We start from the raw sequence: 27,416 nt of genomic DNA on the forward strand, positions 1-27,416 counted from the left end.
GGAATTAAAAATCTTCTAGAACACAGATGGCCTCATAACCCGAAAAACCCACATAAAAACCACATATTTATTGTAGTTAGGAGTGCAGTTCACCCTGCTGGAAAGTTTTTGTTGTGTGTACCCCGCAGGTGAGCACTAATGGTTGTAAACGCTTTGCTCAGAATCATAAATACTGGCTGAACCAAAGCAAGAATATTAACAATTTGGTTGTTAGCAAAACATCTTGGTTTCTTTATTTGTCAGACTGATTTGAAGTGGCATGTAATCCCCATATTGTGGAATTAAATAGCAAGGTCATGAAAGAGCAGTGCCATCCAATACAATTGGCCTTCCAATTTGCGGATTTGACTTTTGCGGATCTTATTATATGCAGTTTTTCGATTAAGATGTCTCTGCTAGGAATCTCTAAGTCTTCCAGTGTCTTCTGCCAGACGTCGAACTAGGGTTGTGCTGGAAACCTAGGAGTTCCTAGAGAAAACACTTCTCTTGGCATTTGTAGGTCCTCCAGCATGATTTTGTGATCAATCTCTGGCAGATGTTGACACAGAGTTGCACTGATGACATGGAGATTACTAGCAAGAGGTTTCTCGTGGAAAAAGATTGTTTTTTTGTTTTTTTATTTGTGGTTTTTCCACATTTAAAGAGATCCTTCACCCCTAAGCCCAGCAAATGTGGAGAGACCACTAACCAGATGTAATACCATTTCTAATCTTCTCTTGCTCCTTTTCCCTTTGTATCCACCACATCTTGGAACATTCTGCTTCTGTGGATGTCCAGGTCGGTCTCCCCAGGATTCATTTGCCTGTCTCTTAGCAAAATAGAAAGCAGTTCCAGAAGAACAGGCAGAGAGGCAAGACTCATGTATCTTGGGTTTCTAGACTGTTTTAGGCGAATACTAAAGAGCTGCTTTTCCCCTAGGAAATGGCACCATTGATTTTCCCTGAATTTCTCCCCATGATGGCCCGAAAATGAGGGACACGGACCGCGAGGAAGAAATCCGTGAGGCCTTTCGTGTCTTGACAAAGCGTAAAGGTCCCTTGATTCTGTGAAAAGCAGGGCTTGCAATCATTCGAACTAGTATAAGAGACTTGAAGGAGATTACCGTACTGCACTCTTAAAGCATTTCTATTCCACTTTAACTGCTCTGACTGCCTCCTGTTGCATTTTGGGATTTGTAGTTCGATGAGGCTTAAGGCTCTCTGACTGAATATTCTAAATGCCACTTCTTAAACTGTTAGATATTTAGCCTTCTCTATCAGAGAGCCCTGGTGCCGCAACAAACGACAAATCCCAGGACTCCATGGATGGAGTCATGACAGTTAAATCACTGTCAAGTGGCATAATTCTGCAGTGTGGCGCAGCCTGTGATTCAGAGGGAATTCTGAATAGCCTGATGAGGGAATCTTTGAGCTGAAACAGAGCATGAAAACTTGTTGATCTGACATAGCACATTGTTGCTGCATAGGCTTCATTCTTTCTGGGTGGAAAGCAGCCTTTAAGATAGTGCAGTCTTTCAGTTTCTTGGTGGAAATATGAGCCCTGTTTGGAAGAAATGTGTTTTCTTCTTCTAACCACTCTTTCTTCTTTCCACATATAGGATGGCAATGGCTACATTAGTGCTGCAGAGCTACGTCACGTCATGACTAACCTGGGCGAGAAGCTAACGGACGAAGAAGTGGATGGAAATGATCCGAGAAGCTGACATAGATGGAGACGGACAGGTCAATTATGAAGGTGAGGAGACGTGCATCCAGTGGCACCTTTGTGGGTTGGGGCACACATAGCACAGTAGCAGCATCCTGGGATATGGGGATGTGATTTGAACTGGAGCTTCCTATGTTTGTTGCAATCCAATAGTTTTCAGTCATCAGTGTGCAGGAATCACCTTGTTTAGTAAGGACAACAAATGTGTACTTGGATTCCTTTGAGTGGTGTGGGGGGTAGAAATTAATTTAAATAATATTATTATTGTATATATTCATGTATAAGTCTAGAAATTTTAGACAAAAATTTGATCCCAAAAACCTGAGTAGGCTTATCCACGGCTCAATGCAGTATGGGTACTGTACTTTAATTCTTATTTAAGAAGGAACCATTCCCTGATGAAAGGCAAAAGTGTCATCTGTTCTGGAAGCATTCCACTCCCTTTATATTCTCTCATCAACGAAGCTTTACTATGGGCACAAGCAGTTACGCCTGCTGGAATTTTGTGAGTTTTCTGGCAACCGTTTTTCCTTTGCATCTTTTGTTACATACCCCTAAGTTTCGCTCTCGACAATCCATGTGTCATATCTAAATCCCTATTTTGGCCCCAAAACTGCCCATGACTTATACATGAGGTCGACTTATAGCCAATATATACGGTATACACTGAAGGATTGAGAAACGGTAAACTGTGCTAACACTCCTCACTTGTTTGCATTCATTTGCCTTTCCTAATTCAGGAGAATCATTTGTGCAAACCCATCTGAACGCATTGTATTTTTTGAAATGGGCTGGAAACAATGATTGACTTAAAACATGCCCGATTTTCTCTTGTCTTCCTCTTGCAGAATTGTGTACAGATGATGACTGCCAAATAAAGGCAAGCAGCTTTGCGCCTCCCCTTCCCTGTACAGAATGGAAGGAGGGTCTGCTAACCACAGGGATCTTAATCCAGCCCCGTCTATGTAGGACGTGTTCCATTGATGCTTTAGAGTTTGTATTCCTGATGTTTTACCAGCAGCTGTGGCTGGCATCTTCAGAGAATGCTGAATGCTCACTTCCATACCAGCATTCTCTGAAGATACCAGCCACAGCTGGTATGGCAAAGCATCAGGAATAAACTCTTCTAGACCATGGCCTCATAGCCCCCCCCCCAAAAAAAAACCCTAGAAAAAACTATGGATGCCAGTCGTGAAAGCCTTTGACTTCACAATAAATACAGTCGGCCCTCCTTATCCATGGATTTTTTTTATCTCTGGATCATCCATGGCTTGAAAATATTCATAAAAAGGATAAATTCCAAATAGCAAACCTTGATTTTCCATTTTATATAAGGGGCATTATTTTACTGTGCCATTATATTTAATGGGACTTGAGCATCCATGGATTTTGTTATCCACAGGGGAACCTGGAACCAAACACCAGCAGAAAACAAGGACCCACCGTATGTGCTTTCTACCCCCAAACACACTGAAAAGCCTAGACTGTCCCAACAGTAGCGTCTGTAAAATGGAAGATCTAGATTGGCAACCCAATTTCACCACCATTCTCTTCCTATCTGTCCTCCAAGAGCCTTTCAGCCAGTAACCCTGCTCACCATCTGCATCCACTTCGTTGATCATGTCTTGCAATTCAGCTTCTGTGGGATTCTGGCCCAGAGAGCGCATCACTGTGCCAAGCTCCTTGGTGGTGATGGTGCCATCGCCGTCCTTGTCAAAGAGGGAAAAGGCCTCTTTGAACTCTGAAAGAAAGAAATGTGGCAAGCTGAACATCAGGGATACCTCCTTCAATTCCCCCCCCCCAACAAACCCTAGCCACCTAAACCTATTTTCTCTGAAGATGCCAGATGCCACAGATGCTGGCAAAACGTCAGGAATAAGCTCAGCTAGAACATGGCCACACAGCCTGAAAAGCCCACAAAAAACTATAAACTTATTTTTTTATTTGATTTCTAGGCCGCCTTTCTCCCAGAAAGGGACCCAAAAGTGGCTCACAAATGAAAACACTTTCAAAACTTATTACAATAAAACAATTAAAAATGTCAAATAAAAACAATATAAGATTATAAACATTAAAGCCACAACCTAGAAGGCTAAACAGGGCTGACTACATAAGGGCTGCAACGTGACCCAAGGCTCCTGTTCTACTGATCTCTTTTAAAGGTTTGGAAAGAGAAGATGGCATATCCAGGCTGGGTTTCAAGGTGCTGCTGGAGAGGAATAATGGGACCACAAAAAACCATCGCTCCGTTAAAAGTCTCTGGGTCCAAACGTAAAGTACCAGCTTAACTATATTTTTAGGAGAAAGCTCAAAGGATACCTACTCAACCTTTGGCTTTTTTTCCTCCTGCAAAGGGGGCTACATAAGGTTCTCAGGTCCCTATCCACAGTCTCTTATACATGAGGTCAGTGGTGGTTTTGCTGGTTTTGACAGCTTTACTAGGTAGAGTAGATACAGTGGGATGAGTATTTCAGTCTTTGTTCATCATCACAGCAGGCCTTGGAGGTGGGAGAGCATCCGCATTCAAAGAAGATGAAGACTGTGTCAGAGAAACCTCTTCCCAGTTCTCCCAGTGGGATGCTTCATGGCCAAGGAGTCATCTGGACCAAGGCCAGGACTAACTGCTAGCTCTTGGGTCAGCCATTCATTATTGTAGAGTAATTTAAGTTTCCTAAAGTTTCAGCCTTTGTTAAGGAAACCAAAATATCAAGTATCAAAAATGTCAAAGCCAAGCCTGTTAGGGTCTAGCTTTAAATCAGCAGAGTAGCAGAGGATGGTTCTTTGTCTAACTATGCTTCCCTAAGAACTGAGACTGACTCCAAAAAAACAACAAACACGTAGTTTGTAGTTTAAAGCAAAAGTTTACTAATGGCTTTAATCTCTATTTAGACAGAGGCTACATCCTAATCTAGCTAGTGAACAGTTCAGGTAGAGAAAACTTTCTCTCACCAGTTTTTCCAAAGAACGTTGAGAGAGGAGAGAAACGGAGGAGCAACAGTTTAGTTGAAAATCTTTAGAATGTGAGCTAGTCCCAAAGGGGGGAGTGACCTAAGTCACATGCTTAGTTTGAATGAACAAAAGAGAGTTTGCATGCAGGAATTCCCTACCTATTTAAAGTGGGGGAAAGAAAATGCAAAAACCTTCCAACTCTGGCCAATTCTGCCACCATTCCCATGCCTAGGAGCCAAGAAAACTCTCACCTGCAATCTGTTCCTCCGTCAGCTGGTCAGCCTGAAGTGGCAAAGAAAACAGAGGAAAAGAAGAAAGTAAATTATATTTGCATTCCTCTTTTTGTATCACAAGACAAACACACTTCCTTTGCAACTCCATCCAAATGTGGCTCATACACTCGCCAGAAAGCACATATTTACAAAATCAATAATTGTATTGGAAATGAGACAGACTTCTATCCTACTAGGGTTTCTGTACCCAGAATTGCAAAAGCAGTTTCCTCTACAAAAAAGTCCCCCATTTAGAAATGGACCGTGCCTACCATGCCAGATATCCTTGTATCTTTTTCCTATGCCTACTGCCAAAGACCCCTTTGCCCTTCCTTAGCTGGCAATGGGACCCCCAGCTTCACGTTCCTGTACCAAGTACCTATTTCAGATTCAGTCAAAACTCCACCAAACTGTCATCCCTTTATTGGCCAACCAAACATGCCGCAAGCTTTCGAGAAGCTTGCAATGTGTACGTTGTGCACTTTGGTTGGCCAATAAAAGGGTCACCGTTTGGTGGATTTTTGCCAGGATTAGCTAATGGCCAAGACGGCTAGCCCTGGACCGTTTCAGATTGTTTTATGGACATGCTGGTGCTTTATGAAGTAATACAACCCTAAAAGAAAAACCAATGCAAGCAAACAAGGTTCTTCCTCCACCATGTTACAACCTTCATTTTGACAATAAGAGGAAACAATGCATGAGGTGGCAAGGAGGTATAATTCTTTAGTTTTTTGTGGGTTTTCGGGCTATGCGGCCATGTTCTAGAAGAGTTTATTCCTGACGTTTCCCAGCATCTGTGGCTGGCATCTTCAGAGAATGCTGGCATGGAAGAGAGTTGGGTATATATATACTGTGTGATCCTGGGTAAGGAAGAGTGATTCCCATGTTGATCTGTGTGTATTGTTCTGTTGTATATTCTTTCCCATACTACACACCAACCAAGACCTGTTGTCCAGCCCTGCATCCCAGCTTTCCCCACAAGAGGAACGTCTGTAGGGTGATCCTGTAGGCACCTCCGAGACCAACTGAAAGAAAGAAGTGGGCAGCATGAGCTTTCAGAGACTTACCGTATATACTCGACTAGAAGTCAATTTCATATGTAAGTCAAGGGCAAGTTTATGGGCATTTAATTAATATGACCTGTGGGGGTAAGTCAAAGGTAAAACTTAGGAGCATGTAATGAAGTATGTAAAGGATGGAGTAAAGGAAAACAATGCTAAAGAACTTAGAAGACTCCAGCAGGCATAACTATTTGTGCTCATCCCAAAGGCTGGATGAATGAGAGAGTAGAGGGTCAGTGCTTCCACAGCAGATTAAACTCTTGCCTTTCACCGTGTGTGTGTGTGTGTGTGTTAAAATACAGTACTTACATTGACCTGTGGATAAGTCGACTCAGGTTTTGTGGGATCCATTTTTTAACCTGAATTTCAATCTAGACATATACAGCAAATATACTTCCTCAGATGCATTTGGCCTAGCATTAAAAAATAAATGCATCTGAAGAAGTAGACTGAAGTGCTGCCAATGTCTTTCTTTCAGCGAGTCTCAGAGGTGCTGCAAGATCCCTCTGCGCACTGATTCCACAGATTAACATGGCTATATCTAAATACAATACAGTATGTTAGAGTATACTACTGTATACAGTATATTAAATATTCTCTGAGGAAGTAGACTGAAGTCTGTGAACGCTCATGCTGCCAACCTCTTTCTCTCAGTGAGTCTCAAAGGTGCTACAAGATCTCTCTATGTACTGATTCCACAGACTAACAGGGCTATGTCTTTGAACGCTACAAGAGGAAAGGTTTATCAAAGCACTTGTAAGGACTATTAATCCAGCTGCACACATAGCCTTTCAAGAACCTCACAGTCTCCTGCTTTCTCCATGCTCAAAAATGAACACATTTTGCCGCCTTGAGTCCATATATTGGGAGAAAGGCGGGCTATAAGAAAATTAACAACAATAATTAGCATCTTTCCTCTCAAACTGTGGCCATCCCAGCATTCTGGAAGTCACTAGTTCTCCACTAGTTCTTCTTCCTTCATCCTCTCACAAGCCATTTCTTCACAAGCTTCTGCCATATGACACTCTGCAAAGTCACACTCTCTCAGCCTCAGAGGATGGCAATGACAAAAAAACCCTCTGAAGAAAGTGGCCAAGAAAACCCCAGGATAGGTTTGCCTTAGGGTCTCTGTAAAGCGGACACGGCAACAAGAATTGTGTCACCGTTGTTGTCGTTGTGTGCCTTCCAAGTTGTCTCCAACTTATGGGGACCACGAGGCCTGTGACCCTGTGGAGGCTTCTTCTTGCTTTCTATGCAATGTTTCTGCTATTCTGCTTTTGTGTGTACTGTGTGAATATTGTGGAGTCGCAGGCTTTCATGGCCGGCATCCCTAGTTGTTTGTGTGTTTTGGGGGCTCTGTGGCCATGTTCTAGAAGAGTTTGTTCCAGATGTTCGCCAGCATTATACCCCCCGCTCTCTTCCATGCCAGCATTCTCTGGAGATGCCAGCCACAGATGCCAGTGAAACATCACAAACAAACTCTTCTAGAACATGGCCACAAAGCCCCCCAAACCCACAAAAAACTAGGGATGCCAGCCCTTTCAGAGAATTTTGGACTTCATCTCCCAGAAGCCTCAGCCACTCTGGGAGCTGAAATGCAAAATCCCCTTAAAGAGCACAGTCTAGGCACCACTGACTCTATGGTCTCCAAAGGGCGCCCTTTCAGAGGGGTTGGACTTCATCTCCCAGAAGCCTCAGCCATGTAGGCCAACAGCAAGGCACGCTGGGAGCTGAAGTCCAAAATCCCCTTAAAGCGCACAGTCTGGGGAATCACTGACGCTTATGGTCCCCAAAAGGCGCCCTTTCGGAGATGATGGACTTCATTTCCCAGAAGCCTCAGCCATGTAGGCCAATAGCCCGGGATTCTGGGAGCTGAAGTCCAAATTGCCCTTAAGAGTAGAGTTTGCCCAGGCCTTTCCCGCCCAACTAGGCCCGCTCACCATGGCAACGGGGTGGGGGGAAGTAGCGCTGTGATGTCTCGGCTCCTCTCTCTCTCTCCGTCCTGAGTGTCTCCCTCCGCCCCGGGCCTCAGCCTCAGCCGCCCTCCTTCCTTCCTTCCTTCTTTCTTTCCTTCTTTCCCTCTTAGCCGCCCAACGGTCCTCCGAAAGAAACGCCTCCCTCCCTTCCTCTTGCGCATGCGCGCACACATATCCCTCCGCCCCCGCAAGCGAGTCCCGTCCTCGTCCCTCAGCGTTCGACGCTCCTTTAAAGACCGCGCGGCCCCGCCCCTTCCCGGCGTCACGTGGCGGGATACGCGGCTCGCCATTGGCCCAGCCCCACCTGCATTGCGTCAGGGGAGGCTGCTTAAAGGGGAAGGGAGAGAGAGGAGGGGGGAATAGGAGGAGTAAGCGTATAGGTGTCTGGAGAGATCGATCGATCTGCCGATCTAGCTCCCACTATCACTTTGTTTCTTTCTCTAGTTCTCTCTCTTTCTCTCTCTCCCTCTCTCCGGGGTCTGGATGGGAAATACTACCATGAGTGAATTGCCAAGAGTGGCCACCAGATGGCGCTCCAGGATAGAAGTCAGCGAGAAGCCCAAAGAGGCTGCAATGCCCCCGAGTATCCACAAGAGGGCGCCCTTGCATTAGCAATGTTCTCTGTCTCTCCCTCCGGACATTGAGGCTGCAGTGCCCCCGAGTATCCACAAGAGGGCGCCCTTGCATTAGCAATGTTCTCTGTCTCTCCCTCCGGACATTGAGGCTGCAGTGCCCCCGAGTATCCACAAGAGGGCGCCCTTGCATTAGCAATGTTCTCTGTCTCTCCCTCCGGACATTGAGGCTGCAGTGCCCCCGAGTATCCACAAGAGGGCGCCCTTGCATTAGCAATGTTTTGTCTCTCCCTCTGCACTGATCTCTCCATTGAGGCTGCAGTGCCCTGAGTATCCACAAGAGGGCGCCCTTGTATTAGCAATGTTCTATATTAGCCACTTCTTGTAGTTTTAGTTGTGTGTGTACTATGTATTTTATTGACATATTTTGCTGTTGTAACCCGCCCCGCGCCGTAGGGAGAGGCAGGATACAAATACCATTTATTATTGTTATTATTATTGCTGGGAGATGCATTCCAACTTTCTCGCCAAGAGAAAATGTTTTGTCAGCATTTCATAGAATCACAGAATCCTATAGTTGGAAGAGACCCCAAGAAGGGCCCTCCAGTCCAACCCCATTCTGCCATGCAGGAACTCTCAATCAAAGCATCCCCTGACAGATGGCCATCCAGCCTCTGCTTAAAAACCTCTAAGGAAGGAGATTCCACTACACTCTGAGGAAGTTTGTTCCACTGTTGAACAGCCCTTACTGTCAGGAAGTTCCTCCTAATGTTGAGCTGGAATCTCTTTTCCTGGCGCTTGCATCCATTGCTCTGGGTCCTTGTCTCTGGTTTGCTCTTTTGTGGTCTCGAAAAAGACTCGAAGCCCCGCTTGGTTAATAAAGCACGAACTGCCTCCCGAAATCAATATGTGAATGAATTTTATGTATTTGAACAAAGCACACAAAATAGCGACACTCCGATTTCTATCCCGACATAGCTTTACTGTTGTGTGTGATAATGCATTGGCTATCTGGCTCCAAGGGGCCTATCATTATTCCTGGCCCTCTCCTCTCTGATGCCCTCATGTGGCTGAAATCGCACCCTTTGGCCTCACAACAAACTCCAACTCCCAGAATTCCATTGTCTTGAGCCAGAAAAAGAGTTAAAAGAGGTGCCAGGTGCCAAACCGGGTTATTTCCCAGTGTGGATGCAGCCTCAGATCGGATATCTGACACACGTTAAATTCTGCTGTGTCCAAACAGTGCCAGATACTCGTTTTGCGCAATGAGTCTTTTGTGGTTGTATGGTGGCGTGGTTTGAGCATTGGACTATGACTCTGGGTTTGAATCTTGGCTTGGCCATGTAAACCCAGAGTCACACTCTCTCAGCCTCAGAGGATGGCTTTGGCAAACTCCCTCTGAAGAAACCTATGAAGAAAACACCATGATTTAAGGTTGCAATAAGTCGGAAATGACTTGAAGGCGCACAACAACAACATATTTTAACATAGGATTAGCAGTAATGCTACATACTGTTGGTCATGAGAAACAATGTGGGACCACAACTTTGGTCTTTTAAACAATTCATACCCTTTGCTGTTTTTAAACAATAATCCAACTTGCGGACAGTTATGAACAAGAAGCACAACTCTGGAACAACTGCCTGATCTCAAGGACTGATCAAGCCTGTTTTTCCCCCTTCCATAGATAGATAGATAGATAGTACTCCATCCCAACTGTGCTATCCCAAAAAAAGGGAGTATCAATGAATACGATACCTGTTTTGCACCCACCTCTAAAAGATGCTGCCATAAGTAGATGGGATTTAGGAAGTATGCTGATGAAAGCAATACACAGAAAACCACAAAGCAGAGTCAAAGTCAAAAAGCAGAGAAAAGAGAAAATTTATTCAACTTATTCCAGAGGCCAGCCTTCAACAGCATTGGAGAATAAGACACATCCGACCCTAGTCTGTACTCGGTCAGTACGAAAAGCTAAGAAGTGGTAAAGGTATGTAGTTTCGATATATTATGTCAAGACTCAAGGGAGTTTGCCAAGCAGTGACCAAATGGCAACAGAGGCACACGTAAAGGGGAAATAACCAGTTTCCCCGACTGCTCTTCAGAACTGTATCTATGGACTCACCTGGCACAAAATCGAGCAAAATTCAAACACTGAGAACAATCATTTAGCAGTAAGAAAAGTTAAAATCCCCAAATCAAACCCTATGACAGCATGAAGATCATTTGCATGAGGTTTTTACCCTGTCCCTTGCAGTTTCTATACATTCTTCTTTCTGAATGTTTTACATTTTCAGAAGCGGTTGGGGGACATGGAGACTCCCCGGCCAAAACTAGTCACCAAAAACAGTGGTTTTCAAGCTATGGTTCACCAACGTCCAGAAGCCCAAACTAGCTTGACCAACAGTCAGGGATTCTGGGACCTGGAAGTCCAAAACACCTGATGGACTGAAAGTTTAAAATATCTGCTATCGGTTGCCACGTAGGTCTCAATAGTTTCCAATTTTGTTGTTGCTGTAGGCAAGGGGGATGATATCTAAATCTAAATGGAAGAGTGGGGCCTTGTGTTCTTCCAAACGTTTCTGGACCCGAACATACATCGGCCTAAGCAAGCATGGCCAATAATCGGGGACCGATGAAGCAGAAGTCTAACAATATCTGTTTGGGACGTGTTTCTCCTACTGAACAACTCCAGAGATCACTGGCAGGAATGTATAAAGAATTAGGCAGGCAGGAGAAGAGATGAAACAGATGCGTTAAGAGAGTTCAGGCAAAATGAGAGACAAGAGAATGCTGCTTCCTCTTAAGAACTCAAACACTGCTTCCTTCTAAGGGCAGGAGCACAGAAAACCCTCCTGCTGCCCTCTCCGCCAGAAGGAAGTCTAGGAGGAACCTGGACCTAAGCCACGTATATGTAACTGAGCAAAAGCCCTTCCAAGGGACCCAGCTTGAGGTCCTGGACGCTCAGCTGCTCCTCCTCCCGACTGGGATTTGTGCTGAGCTCCACTGTGACTTCCGGAGGGAGGTGAGGGTGCGATACAGAAACGGTGGTCTCTTGGGCGGCAAAGTTGAGCACCACAAGGAAGCGCTTGTTCTGATCCCAGATCCTCAAGTAGGAGAAGACGCTCGGACTGGTGCTGGAGGCCTTGGAAAATTCGCCATGGAGAAGGGAACGCTCCTTGCCCCGCAGGTCACTCAGCTGCTGGAAGAGCGTCAAGACCGAACCCGTGTCGCCACTCTGTAACTTTTGGGAGAAGGAAAGGGAACATGAATTAGGGTTATTAGCATAACTAAAGGCAAAGGTAGTCACTTGACATGAATGTCTAGTCATAACCGACTGTAGGTTGCGATGCTTATCTCTGTTTCTAAACCAAAGAGCCAGCATTGCCCAGGGACTGCTCTGGTGGCCATGTGGCCAGCATGACTGCACAGAGTGCTGTTACCTTCCCACTTAAGTGGTACCTATTTATCTACTTGCATTTTCATGCTTTCGAACTGCTAGGTTGGCAGAAGCTGGGACTAGTGATGGGAGCTCACCCCATCATGCAGCACTCGGGCCTCAAACTGCCAACCGTCTGATCATCAAAACTGGCATCTTAACCACTAAGCCACTGGCATAACTAATAAAGCTTAAAAGTACAAGAAACAACAGGAATGGGGAAGGTTTAGCGCCCCAGATGTTCTGGAGTAAAATTCTTGCAATCCCTTAACGCTGCCTTGAGCCTCTTGGATTTGAAACCTAAATCAACGGATGAGCTGAAGGATGTTCAGTCTTGCACTATAAGAATCATAACTGCTTGGCAATTAGATGTTCTAACTGCCAAAACAAATGGGAAAGGCTCTACATGAACTACATGTCTCTTATTCCAGAGACATTTAGCTGAATTCTGTTTAACAGTACTGAACTAGGCCAAGAGGAAAGAACCAGGGCTGAGATATGTGAAGTCAAAGGCTTTCATGACCAGCATCCATAGTTTTTTGGTGTGTTTTCCGGGCGATGTGACCATGTTCTAGAAGAATTTATTCCTGACGTTTCACTGGCATTTGGGGCTGGTATCTTCAGAGAATGAGATACAGGGCTGAGATACTTCCTTCATCCTCAGTTTCCACTAAGGAGTAGCCGTTCCATCCGAATACACAAAATATTTCTATCACAGAATTGTAGGTTTACCAACTCCTGCTGGAGTTTCCTTTTTGCTACATTCATCCTCATCCTTTTCCGTTTTGGGTTCTACCTTCTAGATCCTATGCCTTGGGTTTGTTTTTTATGACTCGATAAGCTACTTTCTACAAACATTTTCAGCTGATAAGAAAGGGGAAATGTTTTACATAAAATTGTTATGGAATTCAGCAATGGAAATGAAAGTGTGATCCAACCTCCAGAGCTATCACCGACTACCCATTTATCCAGCTACTTTCTTTCTAGTCCTATTTTTATTTATGGCAGTTCTATCCCACTTCCTCCAAGAAGCCCAGTAGCTGCTTCAAGGTTCTTCTTCCTCGCAGCTCTGTGAGAATAGGCTAAACTGAGAGAAAGTTTCCGATCCAGGGTCTGAGGCTAAGCAGAAATTTAACACTGAATGTCCCCGATTTTGGTAGGTACCGAAACCACCAAGTCTCACTGACCTCCTACAAACTGCCAGTTCCCAAACCTCTCATCTCCAAAGCATAATTTTTAGTTTCAGAAAAAACGGGAAGGGGAACGACATTTAAATTATTATAAAAGAGCTGGGGGACATGCAGCTTATCAGATGTTGCTACTGTTGTTTGCCCTACATAGTTTGAAGATTTACTAATGCAAGCTATATTACCCCTTCCTTACATTCTCCTGTCTATGCACAGTGACTCTATGTGCCCTCCTTCTCCAGCTTCTCACCTGTACTGTGGCGTTACTCGTTGACTGGCTGCCCGGTTGCTCAGGCCCTTTGGAGAAGCCAAAGTTTGCTGAATTGTCCCACTGCATGCGAGTGACATTGGATGTTGCAGGCTAGATGGAAAGATAAGAGGATATGGTTAGTGTGGCTGGGACTTGAGCAAAATTCAAACACAGAGAACAATGTGCCCCAAGAAAATAATAATTTAGCAGTAAGAAAAGGTAAAATCCCCAAATCGAACCCTATGACAGCATAAAGTACATTTTCATAAAGTTTTGCCCTGTCCCTTGCACTTTCCACACATTTTTCATGAGAGTTTGAATGTTTACATTTTCAGAAGTGGTTGGGGCACACATGGAGACTCCCCAGCCAAAACTAGTCACTGAAAACAGTGGTTTTCAAGCTATGGTGCTTTAGAGGTTTTGGCCTTCAACTTCCAGAAGCCCAACTAACTTGACCAATGATCAGGGATTCTGTGACATGGAAGTCCAAAACATCTGATGGACTGAAGGTTTAAAATATCTGCTATCAGTTGCCACATAGATTGCGATAGTTTCCAATGCAATTTCTGTTTTCCATGGAAAAGTCCCCAAAATGGATTGAGGAGATGCTGTTCTTTTGGGGTCCACTCAGACGAAGCTCCTACAATGGATACTTTGCAGGTACACTGGAGTGGTAGGTACCTATTCTTCCCATATATTCCCAAGGAGCCCTGGTGGCGCAGTGGTTAAATGCCTGTACTGTACTGCAGCCATTTACTCAAAACCACAAGGTTGCGAGTTCAAGACCAGCAAAAGGGCCCAAGCTCGACTCAGGCTTGCATCCTTCCGAGGAGGGAGCTAAAATGAGTACCCAGACTGTTGGGGGGAAATTAGCTTACTTGCTAATTAGCTTACTTGCTGTTCACCGCTATGATCTTTGGAATAGCGGTATATAAATAAAACAAATTATTATTATTATTATATATTCATGCTTATCACTGCAAGCAAAAGAGCTTTTACATGTTCTTAAAAACAGAATCACAGAATTGTAGAGTTGGAAAGTACCCCATTAGTCCAACACTAAACTGATGCGGGAAATCCATAGCATAAAATCATATTCTATGGATTAATGAACCTCTGCCAGATTTATCTGGAGTCCCAGTCTAACATACTTAATCCTGGCAGACCTCAAATCTGTCAAGAAAAACTGTCATATTCATTTGACAAATAAGCATGGGCAGAGGCATGGCTAAGGTCAGATGGCATGTCTCTGTGTGTGTGTTTGGGTTTAAATCTGGATTATCAAAAGCAAGCAAGTGTATTGGATTTGCTGGTCAATCACTTGGCTGGGAACCCTCTCCACCCAGAGTTTGCTAAGTATGCAGACCAATCTGAAGTATCCTTACAATAGCAAGTAGCAATAGCAATCACATAGTGGGCATCACTAATTTTCCTTCTTATTTTACACAGCATCCTTAAAATTGACTGCGTTCTGCGTATTTCAACAATGCTCTCTTCCACCACTACATTCCCTGGTATTATTCTTACCTGTCCAGGAAGGTCACGCAGCCCAATCTCATCACCATAGTCTGTGAAAGGAGTCCCTGGCAATGTGTAGAGGAGCATGTGATACAAGCGAAGAAACTGCTCGCCCAGATTGTCCAAACGTCCAAAATTGGGTCTTGCCACCTGCAGAAGGGCAAGCAGTTAGCATCCAAGCAAAATAATAATACTAATAGTTACATACTGGAGAACTAGCTAGAAATGGCCCCTCTCTGTCAATCCTGTGTAAGAAGCACAACTTGGGACAACGGTTGAGATCACTTGTCGGCCAACCAAACAGACCAAATCTGATACTCTTCTCCTAAGAGTTTATTGGCTGCTCTGCCAGTTGCCAACTTGGGTTCTGTTCCCATTTCTATCAGGAAAAGAGAGCAGTTCCCATTGATAAGAGAGCAGGAAGAAACAAGAGCTGGAAGTCGAAGTCTTTCATGGCCGGCATTCATAGATTTTTGTGGGTTTTTCAGATTATGTGGCCATGTTCTAAAAGAGTTTATTCCTGACGTTTTGCCAGCATCTGTGGCTGGCATCTTCAGAGAAATGAACATGGCCACATAGCATGAAAAACCCACAAAAATCAGCTGGAAGGTTAGTAACATCTGTGCAGCTTTGCCAATGAATAGTGTTGCAACAATTGCTCCATTCATCTAACTGAGTCCTTTAGTTGAATAACCTAACTGAATGATCTACTCAACAGAAGCATATCACAATAAATCATAGAATCATAAAGTTGGAAGAGACCCCAAAAAGGGCCATCCAGTCCAACCCCATTTTGCAATGCAGGAACTCTCAATCAAAGCATCCCCGACAGATGGCCATACAGCCTGTCTAAAGACCTCCAAGAAAGGAGACTCCACTACTCTCTGCACGCATCACCAAGAAAAGCATGTTTTTTTTGCTTCATAAATATTTGCTGTTGTCCTTTTCTCACATGGAAAATCTTATTTCCTGGACAAGGGATTGGAGCAATTAAAGAGCAAGCTCATCAGGCTCTTAAGAGGCCTATAGCCATGAAGACAGCCATACCTGTTTCTATACCTATACACATTCCTCCATCTGATCCCAAGGGTTGCTACTCACACTCCATCCAGCCCACTTGTCTCCAGCTGCTTTGATGTAGTTTGTTATCATGTTGGAAGCAGCCTTTCCCCTTGTGGTATCCTCTTGGCCGCTTTTCGCCAGACCCATAAGGTAGTCGCTGGTCAGCACATCCACGCCGGTTGTCTCATTGAGAAGGGTAAAAATGCCATGGGCATCTTGTTTCTTTGTCACTGCAATCAGCACTCTGTAGGATGAGAAAAGAGGGAATCCTTGAACTGCCGCAGGCCACAGCGAAAGGCAGCTGAGCAACAACCAGTGATACAAGCAGGGCCGCAAGCATGGCATGAATCCATGGGAGAAGGAAAAATCTTGGATTTCATTTAATGTGAAGCATTCAATTAGTATTGGCCACTGACTAAGGGCCCAAACAGACAGGCCAAAATAAAGCTGCTTCAGGTCACTTTGGAAATATGCTGTTTAAATACACACGCATCTTAAGAGGCCAGAAGCCGTGCCAAAGCTATGCTCTAGGACTGAAGTGTGGCTTTGGTGCAGCTTCTGGCCTCTTAGGACACATGCAGCATTTAAACAGCATACCTCCAAAGTGACCTGAAGTAGCTTTATTTTGGCCTGTCTGTTTAGGCCCTAAGTTTTCTGTGCATCTAAACTCTCATTTTAAAGAAAATATTGGCATGGTTCTAGTCTGTAAAGGCCTAGGTGTTTGAGTGTCTCCTAAAATGCTTGGAAGGTTTTCAAAAGCCAGAGTGGCAGTTTCAGATTTCTATACAGTGCGCCCGCTTGGGGAGAGAAAGAATTGGGCGTGCTGTTCCGCCACATGCATGCACCCCATTATATTCTATGGGTCTCAAGTACTGGCAGATTTTCCCTTATGCGGGAGGATCCGGAACAGATCCCCCGCATAAGGAGAGGGTGCAGTGTACTCTCCAAAGGAATTAGAATCACAGAATCAAGAAGTTGGAAGAAACCTCAAGGTCCATCCAATCCAAACCCCTGCAATGAAGGAACACACAAAGCACACCAGAGAGATGGCCATCCAGCCTCCGTTTATAAACCTCCCAAAGAAGGTTTTTAATTTTAATTAATCTTTCCTGACATTAACAAGACCGCAATTAAGCAAAACAGTACATTTCACAGTTATGAAAACTAACATTGTGTCCAAGATGAAGCAGTCATGGAGTCCAGCTTTACCTAATAAGCGATCTTGTGTGGACTGAGAAGGATCCTGTTGGCCTCTCTCATCCAGATGTCTTTGAAAATCCTCCAAGTAGGGCATGGAAGGAATTGCACCTCCCACTCATTTTGCCAGCAACTGGTATTTAGAGGCATCATAATAATCCCAACTAGAAACCATTCACTGCTCTTTCATTATCTTGTCTTACTCCCCTTTCAGAGTTGTCCAAAGTGAGACCCTAAGATATCTATCACTATGTATTGTAGAAGTTAATTCCATGGTTGGAAAGAGGGATTCCATATTCCATTTTAAGAATATGGGACAAATATTGTTGCTAAATAATCCACTCTGGGTTTCTACATAAGAGACCATTTAGAAGGGATAAGAGAGAAGAAGAGAAATGGATCATCTATGAAGATATAATTAAATGGGAAGATAGTGAGGCTAAATTTATGTCTTGTGAGGAGTTGGTTCAAGAGAGATTTTGCTTTCGTTGATATAAATACAAGCAATTACTGGAAAGATTTAAGTTAAATAAAAAACATTGGGAGTTTCATAAGGAAAACATGAATTTGAACTGAATTTATGTGTTGATGAGAAACATCTGATTGGGAAAATGCATGTTATGCATATTAGAAGGTAGATGATAGGCTTGGAAGAGCCATCATGTTATGAGAGAAACATTTATAAGATGATGGTGGTGCTTGATACTGAGAAATTGTCTAAAATACATAAAGGTTTTAACCATAAATGTTAGAAATGTGGGGTACAAGAACGCACTTTTAATATGGTAGTCCTGTGATAAAGCACAAAATTAATGGAGACTTAAAGAAGTTAATACAATCTATTTTAAATCAAGAATTGAACCTAGATGAATTGTTTTTGTTGGGTAATAAGGAGACATTTAAAGGTGGAAATTATAAATTGACACATAATATGATCATTACAGCAAGATTGCTTGTCCGGAATTGGAAAGCAGATTGTCTTCCTACAGAAGAAAGGTGGACTATTAAAGTTTTTTAGTTAGTTGAGATGAACAAAATGGTGGTTTTGATCAAAGAAAAATCATTGGATAATTTCAAAAAGGATTGAGAACTGTTTCAGGTCAGAAGTAACATACAAAGTAGATAGTATTACTGAGAAATTATATAGACTGAGCTTTCATTTTTATAGTTGTGAGACATGGGAAGTCAAGTGTAATTTATGTTAGTTATAGTTAGCGGAGTGTTGTTCTTTGTTCTAAAAAATACTGGAAACAATACTTCGTCACAAGGATGAACCCTTGGATCATTTGGGTTGCCCTTTTCCAATTTTACAGCATCCTTTTTGAGACTCAGTGATCAAAAATTATACACAGTATTATAAACATGGTTGCACAACAGACTTGTACAAAGGCATTATGATGCTGGAAGTTTGCCTTGCTACAGCTCTGTGAACGTTAGAGTATACAACCGTACACAAATGGGTGTCTTGTACCAGAACCCCTATCATCTTCAGCATGTCTAGGGGAATATGTGGTTATAGTAAACACGGTCAAGGGTGTTAGGTGGAGTAACCTGTATTAAACAGTGGATACGTACCTCGCATGGTCTTCAGCATATTGTTCTGTCAGATTCTTCCAGATGTTCAAGATCTGAGTGTCCTGAGGAAGGAACGTGTTGGAAGAATAGGAGTGAGGCACCAGATGCTTAGCATACTCCCACATTCCCATCCCTGAAGATCCAAATTTCCTTCCACTGGAAGGAGATCACCTCTTTTTAATACCAATATGTAAAGCATTGAACCCAAGGGTAGGGAAACTCTTTTAGCCTTCACAAAAATTCAGGAAGGTGTCTCATTTCAGTAGTGAGCAGCGCAAAAGCATTGGACCCAACATACCAGCATGTTTTAGTTTAGAGTTCCTAGTGCCAGTCCCTAAGCCTTGTGAAAGGCATTTTAAACATTCAGAACAGGGTGGGGCAGGGGAAAATGCAAAAGATGGATCCAAGGCTGCTATGGGGAAGAAGGCTTGGTCAGGTTTGGCCCCAAAGCCTGCAGTGACCAAAGTGCTTCAGACACATGCCCATCAAAGGATCACCAATACAGATTGTGGCACAGAGGCCCCTAGGACTGAGATGGACTTGCTACTTACATTTAAATGCTCAACGCTTCCAATCTGGATCCCAGATACGCCTTCTTTCAGCCAGAATTCAATTGCTTCCTAAAGACAGAAAGCAAGAGAGATGTTAGCCCTCAGTTCATCACTAGAAGGTTTAATTCCATCTGGGTTGATTTGCCCTTGCCCATCCGTCATCTACCTCTGAGTTAATTCATTTTACTTATGAAGAAAAAATAAATACACCCGTGTGGATTAAGGAAGAAGTTTTAGCTTTGAGTTAGACACAATCTGGCTCAACTTTGTCTCTCAGCCATGAAACACATTGGATTGGCTGTAGGGAAAACATTCTCTTTTGACCCAGCCTACCTGACAAGGTTGTTTGGAGGATAACCATCCTATGATTCTTTGAAGTATATGCATAAACACACACAAATATGTATCTGTCAATGTAGGAAACTCTTGCTACAGCATCCCAATGGCCAACTAACCTCAGTCTAAATACCTGTACTAAATGTGAGTAATACCCTTCGAAATTTTTGCTTAGTGTTGTGGTGATGTGCTAGCTATGTGCCGTAATAAATCAGATCAATCAGATGTTGTGGTGAAATCAACGTTCTTGTAATTTGAAACCACTGGTTCGGGTCCTGCTCCCTTGAGTAGCAAAAAGCAAATTTGTTCCATCATCTATGTGCCAGTCCTTGAAAAAGGGTTTTATTTCTAATCTAATACAGTACAATAATCATCTTCAAATATGAATATGACTCGATCGTGATCAATGTCTCTCTATCTGCCCATTTCCCCCCAATTTCTATCCTATTGTATTTTAGTGTTTTTAAATTGTGATTATTCTATATTGTAGTTTTATCATTGGGATGGGGGGTTGGGAAGGGATTAATTTTAAATTTTATTGCATTTTTAATGTTTTTTACTATTGTAACCTGCCCGGATTCCTCGTGATTGGGCAGGCTATAAATAAATAAATAAATAAATAAATAATAAGACTGTGACATAGATGATGGAGCACATTTCCTTTCTCTTACTAGTAGGACCCAAACCAATGGTTTCAAATTACAAGAATATTGATTTCACCAAAATATTAAGCAAAACTTTCTTACGGGTATATAACGCACAGTTATTACAGGTATTTCGAATGAGGTTGGTTGGTCATCAGAATACTGCAGCAAGTGTTTCCTACATTGACAAAGGACAGTCTAAGGTCCCAAACACACTGCAGAAATCATCCAGTTTGAGACCGCTTTAACTGCTCTGGCACAATGCTGGGGAATCCTGGGAACTGTAGTTCTGTGAGACATTTAAGCCTTCTCTGTCAGAGAGCTCTGATGCCACAATAAACTACAATTCCCTAGCATTGAGCCAGGGCAGTTAAAGGAGTCTCAAACTGGATGATTTCTGCAGTGTGTTTCAGACCTAAGTGACCATTTATGTCCCTTCCAGTTCTATTATTCTATACAGATTTTATAAAAAAGAACAGCCTTGTGTTTCTTATTGTTGGTTGAGACAAAGCTGATTTTTGGTTACATTGCTGATAAACTCGTTCAAACTTAATCTTGCCAATGGGGAAAAAACTCTCATGTCCTATACCTTTAACAGCCACCTGATACATAGAAATTCTACAGTGATGGTTAGTGGTCAGGAGAACTATGTATGCTGCCTTGAGCTCATTGGAGGAAAGGCAGGATATAAATGTAAATGATCAATTAAAAAATAAACAAAGAGGCATAGTAATAGGAAATGTGTTTTTTAAAGTTGACAGAGACTGCATACACACTGCAGAAATAATCCACTTTGACACTTCTTTAACTGCCATGGCTGAATGCTATGGATTCTGTCGGGGATGCTTTGATTGAGAGTTCCTGCATGGCAAGGGGTTGGACTGGATGGCCCTTGAGGTCTCTTCCAACTCTATGATGCTATGGAAACTAGTTTTGTGAGATATTTAGTCTTCACTGTCAGAAATACCTGGTGCCACAATAAATTATCATTCCCAGAATTGCATAGCATTGAGCCATGGCAGTTAAAAGTGGTGTCAAACTGGACTGTTTCGCAATTTTAGGGGTACATAGTCCAGTCTCTTGCTGATACAGGAAATCTTAAATAGATCCAACTTCCATTCAGCTGTCTTTCTTCCTTTGTGATCTCCTCCCCTCCTTTACTCACCTTCATTTTCTCCTGGAGATCATAGTTCAGATAGATCTGTTGGCTGAACCAAGGGGATTCACCCCGATAGTTGGGTGTCAGATCTAAGATGATCTTCAGGCCTGACAACAGAGAGACACGACATATTGGACAAGTCAAAAAGCAGCTCCTTGAAGCAGTGCAGTGAATATCTTGGTAGTAGGAAGGGAAAAAACCTCTGCTCCCCCTCTACATTCCCTCCTTACTCTTTTTCTTTGCGGCCTGCAGAACATCCCGGAACTCCGCCAGTGTCCCCAAATTGGTGTCGACATTCTGGAGGTTAGTTCCAGCTTGGTTATCTTTGGGATTAACATGGAGCGGCCCAAGCACCAAACCTTTCACTTTGAGAGAACTTAAATAATCCATTCGCTGCTTTAGACCTGGAATAGAAGGGAAAAATAATATGAGTTATAAGTGGGGTTTATAGTCTGGATGGCACAATGCAAAAGGAAGATGAGTTGGGGGGAAAGAATAAAAAAACAACACAGTCAGATGAAGAGTTCTCAGTTACTGAAAATAAAGTGGGGCTCACTGAGACGGCAGGGGAGCCACTTAGGCTACATCTGCACTGCAGATATAATCCAGTTTGACATCACTTTACCTCCCATGTCTCCATGTCTATGGATTTCTAGGACCTGCAGTTTGTTGTGGCACCAGAGCTCTCTGACAGAGAAGGTGACATATCTTACAAAACTACAGCTCCTAGATTTCCATAGCACTGAGCCATGGGCAGCTAAAAGCAGCCTGGGCTATTTCTGAAGTGTGGCTGCAACCTTGGAATCGCTGCAAAAATAGAAATATGTCATCACCAAAAAAGAGAGCAAAATAAACATATTTGAATGAGCTCATTTATATATTCATAGATGCAAATTCAGAAATGATTTGAAGGAAAATTCAGCACAAACCAGTGGGGAAGACTGTGGTGACCAGACCTATCTTCTTGCTGTTCAGTCTATTGTCCCCAACTTGTGAATTTGAAGATCCTTGGATTCTCTCTACATGAACTTAGGCAAGTCACACTCTCTCAGCCTCCGGGGAAGGCAATGACAGACCTCCTCTGAAGTTAACTTGCCAATAAAATCCCACCTTAGGGTCATCCTAAGTCGGAAACAACTTGAAGGCACACAATAACAAGAATAGGGTTCCTTATTGTTAAACTGGATACTCCTTCAAGTGGACAGCTGCAAAACGAAACTCTACAGACTGGCATCCCTGCTTTTTAGCAAGACAAGAGAGTTCCAGTTCTGCAGCCAGTGCAGAAAAGGGCCTTAGATCTGGGTCAGCAGAGTTGGATGTCTCCATATCAAGGAAGGAGGTTTTGCATGGTTTATCCTTGACTCTCAACCTCCTCCTTCTGTAATGGGATGAGAGCAGAGGCATTAATAATTGCTTATTCCATCAGATTACTATGCAAGTCAGCACAAGAAAGCTTGTACTGTCAATGGCTATCACAAATTATAATCTGAATGCAATCGTCTTTTTATATTTAACTCTTTATTGTGTCTTGTCGCTATTCAACTTGTTGCTGTAAAATGTTATTAGATGTGCCTACATTTTTTTAATGAGGATAAAATTGTTAAATTGAATGAATGAATTTATTACAGCAGATTATTAAATTAATTCAAAGATATAGCCATGTTAGCCTGTAGAATCAGTATGTAGAGAGATCTTGTACACCTTTGAGACTAACTGAAAGAAAAAAATTGGCAGCATGAGCTTTTCGGAGACTTAAGTCTATCAAATGCATCTGAGGAAGTAGACAAATCTACAAAAGCTCATGCTGCCAATTTATTTCTTTTGGTTAGTCTCAAAGGTGCTACAAGATCTCTCTAAATACTTATTAAATTAATACATTTCTGAGTGTGTACACCCTCTTGAATTACACAAATTTCTCCACTAACCAGGGTTCGGTTGTCACCAAATAAAAATATATCATTGTAGACTGTAACAGTACACTGGGGGCTCTTGAGATCTGCTGGGTTTTGGTTCCATGGATTTCAAAATCCGTGGATGCTCAAGTCCCATTAAAAACAACGACATAGTCAAATAATGTCCCTTATATAAACTGGAAAAATTAAAAACAACGACATAGTCTAATAGTGTCCCTTATATAAAATGGTAAATCAAGGTATAGGAATTTATATAGTTTTTTAAAATTATTTTCAAACTGTGGATGGTGGAATCTGTGACTAAAGAATATGTGGATACAGAGGGCCGACTGTATATATTTGTCAAACAATCAAATCTGCATTAATCTGTACACGAACAAATAGATTATTTCTTAGCTATATCTCTTCCAATGAGCTCAATACATGGCACCCTTCCTCCCTACTTTATCCTCACAACAATCCTGTGAGAATTGCTGGGAGATGATAGGAGATATCAAATATATCTGAGGTGTATATGGTACTTGGGGACGTCTGCTTTTTGGGAGGAGGAAAAAAAGTGCCCTTTCTCTCAGAGGCACATCTACACTGGTTGACACCACTTTATCTTCCATGGCTCAATGCTATGGCATCCTGGGTTGTGTAGTTTTACATGAGTCTTTTGCTTTCTTTGCCAAAAAGTGCCAGTGCCTCCCTAAACTGCCACTTTCAGTATTCTCTAGGACGGAACCATGGCAGTTCAAGCAGTGTCAAGCTGCATTAGGTGATATGATAACCCTGTTTAAATATTTGAAGGGATGTCATATTGAAGAGGGAGCAAACTTGTTTTCTGCTGCTCCAGAGACTAGGAGCAATGGATGCAAGCTCCTGGAAAAGAGATTCCACCTCAACATTAGGAGGAACATCCCAACAGTAAGATCTGTTCGACAGTGGAACACATTCCCTTGGAGGGTGGTGGAGTCTCCTTCTTTTGAGGTCTTTAAACAAGGCTAGATGGTCATCTGTTGGAGATGCTTTGTTTGTGCGTTCCTGCATGGCAGAATGGGGTTGGACTGGACGGTCCTTGGGGTCTCTTCCAACTCTATGATTCTATGATTCTATTTCTACAGTGTAGATGCCCCATTAGTGAGGTTACCCAGAGAACCTCCAACCCTCTCAGCTACAGGGCCCAAAGCCGTCACCAAAGCACCCCAAAGGTTTAGCTAAAAGCGTGGCTTTCTTGCAGCAAAGCATGGATCTAAGAAGCGGCTGCAACAAATGCTGCTAAGCACATGAGAAGTCTCGCCAACACCCACTTCATCTCCGCCATGTGCGAATGGAGGAAGTTCAAAAAAGGAAAAGAAGGAAGGGAGGAAACGGATCCCCATCTGCCCTTCACCCAGTGGCTCTCCTCCCAGCTGAGTCAGCGCTGGCTGACTGACGTCAGGATCTGATGAAACAAAGGCCAACGGTTGCTTGCAGGGAAATAAAGCTGGCTAAAACCGGCCGCCGCTGCTTAGCGCAGGAAAATCTGGCTGGTGAAGCTGGCCAGTGTTTCTTTTGCAGCAGGAAAAGAAAAGAAAAGGCAGCTGATCGTCACATGCCCCCCAAATACTGCTGAGCATCAGGGGAAAGAGATCCAAAAGGGATTGTGACCCAGCCCCTGAGGTCATGCTGTATTCTTAAGCTCCCTTCCTGCTTACTTTGCTGCTAATGTCCATGGCCAGAGCCCACAGGTTCTGTTTTGCAAAAGGGGAGAATGGAAGGATGAGATCTAGGGAGTTAAGATTAGGCAGGCTACCAAAGCATTTTGAGTTATATTCTGGGTGTTTCCTCAAGGTTCACCTAAAGCAGATCCATTCCCTCTTAGTACAGTCAGCCTTCCATACCCACGGATCCTTTATTCACGGATTCAAACTTGAAAATATTCCAAAAATATATTCATTCCCAAAAGCAAACCTTGGTTTTATAGAAGGCACACTATTTTATTATGCCACTGTATTTAATGGGACTTGAGCATCCACAGATTTTGGTATCCATGGGGTAAGCAAACCTCTGGGGATACCGAGGATACCAGTGAATTACCAATGGACTACCAGTGTAATATTAATAAATCTTGCCAAGAAAACATCATGATAGCCTTGCCTTAGGGTCACCATAAATCAGAAATGACTTAAAGGCACACAACATACACAATACCTCAACCACTATCCTGGCATACACTACAGAGGTGAAAACCTTGAACAGTTTCCCCAACTGTTCAAAGGCTGGCCATGGGAGAAACAGAGAGAGTCTTGAGCTGCTTTAGGACTGTAAATAAAATACAGAAAAGGTATTTTCTCTGGATTAACTGATCCAGTATTTTGAGCTTCATTATGACGGGGGAGGGAAATGAGGATGAAAACCTGAAGAAAGCCTCAGTGTGAGAAGAGGCAGCAGGGATCTCATATACAGTGGGGCCATTGGTATCCGCTGCGGTTTGGTTCTAGGACCCTCCATGGCTAACAAAATCCGTGGATGCTCAAGCCCCATTAAATACAACAGCATAGTAAAACGGTGCCCCTTTTATAAAATGGAAAATCAAGGTTTGCTATTTGGAATTTATACTTTTTTGGGAATATTCTTAAGCAGTGAATGCTTGAATCCATAGATAAAAAAATCCGTGGATAAGGAGGGCTGACTGTAGTATGTAGTGTCCTGTAGGCAAAGGAACCACAATCGGGAGAGTAACACAATTCCCCAAAAGCCTGTGTGAATTATTAAGGAAAACAAAGCTGGCTGCTTCACAGGGAAACCTTGTCATTATCCCTAACTTCATCAGGGCATGCTGAGAAATATCTTTCTCCCTTGGCTTGGGGTATATCCTATATTTGCTTCCGCCAACCTGAGGGACCTCTAGATATGTCAGACTGCAACTCCCATGACTCAAGTCAACATGATAGCCAAGGATGCTGGTTTCAGTCCCACACATTTTGAACCCTCTCCCCCCACACCGGTGGAAAGGCTGCCCTGTAGCCCCAGAAGGTGAAATCCCCAAACTCTGGAGTGCTGTTGCTGTTCTTCCTTACTCACACCTTCCTACCTGCTAGGTCACCAACACCATCGGAAGCTGAATCCTGGAACCCCTCCACCTTCTGGATGCGGTAGATGCCCCCTTTCTGCCACCATTCCTGCTTGGGCAGGTCCTTGCAGCGGGGGGCCTGGACGATGATGACGATGGCCCCTGCCAACATGCCCAACCAGCCCAGCCAGAAGAGGATGAGGAGGGCCCACCGGGTGCGCACCCAAGCTGGGGTGCCGGCCACCTCCAGAAGCTCTTCCTTGGAAAGGCCGGTGAACTTGGATGATGTGTCACGGTCCTTCTCCTCCGTCACCTTCACCATCACGGCCCCATTCTTCTCCCCCAGGCTTCCCGGGGAGCTGGCCAAAGGGGAAGAGGCATTCATGGGTTGCTTCTCCGTATCCATCTCATTCAGCTCTACGTCTTTCATGTCCAGCTCCACGTCGGGGGTCACTCCCGGGGTGCTCATGGTGTCGCCTGGGAAAAGGAGGCAAGCAAATGATCAGAGAGGGAAGAAGAGAACCTTACATTTTGACTTGGGCTGCTTTGGGAACATCATCAAGTACAATTCAAAGACACAGCCATGTTAGTCTGTAGAATCAGTATGTAGAGAAATCTTGTTTCCTCTTTGAAACTCACTGGAAGAAAGAAGTGGGCAGCATGAGCTTTCGTAGACTTCAGCCTACTTCCTCAGATGGAGTGGAAAGCCAGGGACAGACCAATATGTGCCCTTGGTGTGTGAGACTGTCAATTCAAACTCAAAATCCTTTGTGTATAGAAATGAAGTGGCAAGTCTAGTTTTAAAGATGGTCATTTCTGAACAAAGGTACAGTGGGCTTTTGGTATACACTGGATACAGGACTCAAGCAAATGCGTGTCTATTTTAATACTTTAATAATTTAACCCTATTTTAATGTATTACTTTTCTATGTTTTTAATTACACTTTTTATTATTTTGTGAGCTGCTCTGGGTCCCAGTTCTGAGGAAAGAGTGGGATACAAATAAATACAGTA

At 43.4% G+C, this 27,416-nt stretch overlaps 2 protein-coding genes across 3 annotated transcripts in view; both read right to left on the reverse strand.

The window, feature by feature from the left end:
* LOC121915509 (calmodulin-1) overlaps positions 1-8,126 on the reverse strand; it is an 11,633-nt gene extending 3,507 nt beyond the window's left edge. Inside the window, exons 1-3 of the mRNA XM_042439824.1 lie at positions 7,927-8,126; positions 4,905-4,935; positions 3,302-3,445 (exon numbers count right to left, since the gene is read on the reverse strand). Of these exons, the coding sequence (XP_042295758.1) occupies positions 3,302-3,445; positions 4,905-4,935; positions 7,927-7,929 (178 nt within the window). The 5' untranslated portion in view covers positions 7,930-8,126. The remainder of the gene's footprint in view (positions 1-3,301; positions 3,446-4,904; positions 4,936-7,926) is intronic.
* A 2,275-nt stretch (positions 8,127-10,401) lies between these two features.
* The window catches only part of SLC3A2 (solute carrier family 3 member 2), a 39,931-nt gene continuing 22,916 nt past the window's right edge, over positions 10,402-27,416 (reverse strand). For both annotated transcript variants that reach the window (XM_042440717.1, XM_042440718.1), the window contains 9 exons: positions 26,424-26,879; positions 21,683-21,856; positions 21,459-21,559; positions 19,314-19,382; positions 18,763-18,824; positions 16,030-16,234; positions 14,938-15,078; positions 13,411-13,521; positions 10,402-11,778 (listed from right to left, as the gene is read on the reverse strand). In XM_042440717.1, coding sequence (XP_042296651.1) covers positions 11,434-11,778; positions 13,411-13,521; positions 14,938-15,078; positions 16,030-16,234; positions 18,763-18,824; positions 19,314-19,382; positions 21,459-21,559; positions 21,683-21,856; positions 26,424-26,879 — 1,664 coding nt within the window. In that variant the 3' untranslated portion in view covers positions 10,402-11,433. The remainder of the gene's footprint in view (positions 11,779-13,410; positions 13,522-14,937; positions 15,079-16,029; positions 16,235-18,762; positions 18,825-19,313; positions 19,383-21,458; positions 21,560-21,682; positions 21,857-26,423; positions 26,880-27,416) is intronic.

This window comes from Sceloporus undulatus, chromosome 9 (genome assembly GCF_019175285.1).
Source record: "Sceloporus undulatus isolate JIND9_A2432 ecotype Alabama chromosome 9, SceUnd_v1.1, whole genome shotgun sequence".
Classification (NCBI taxonomy): Eukaryota; Metazoa; Chordata; class Lepidosauria; order Squamata; family Phrynosomatidae; genus Sceloporus; species Sceloporus undulatus.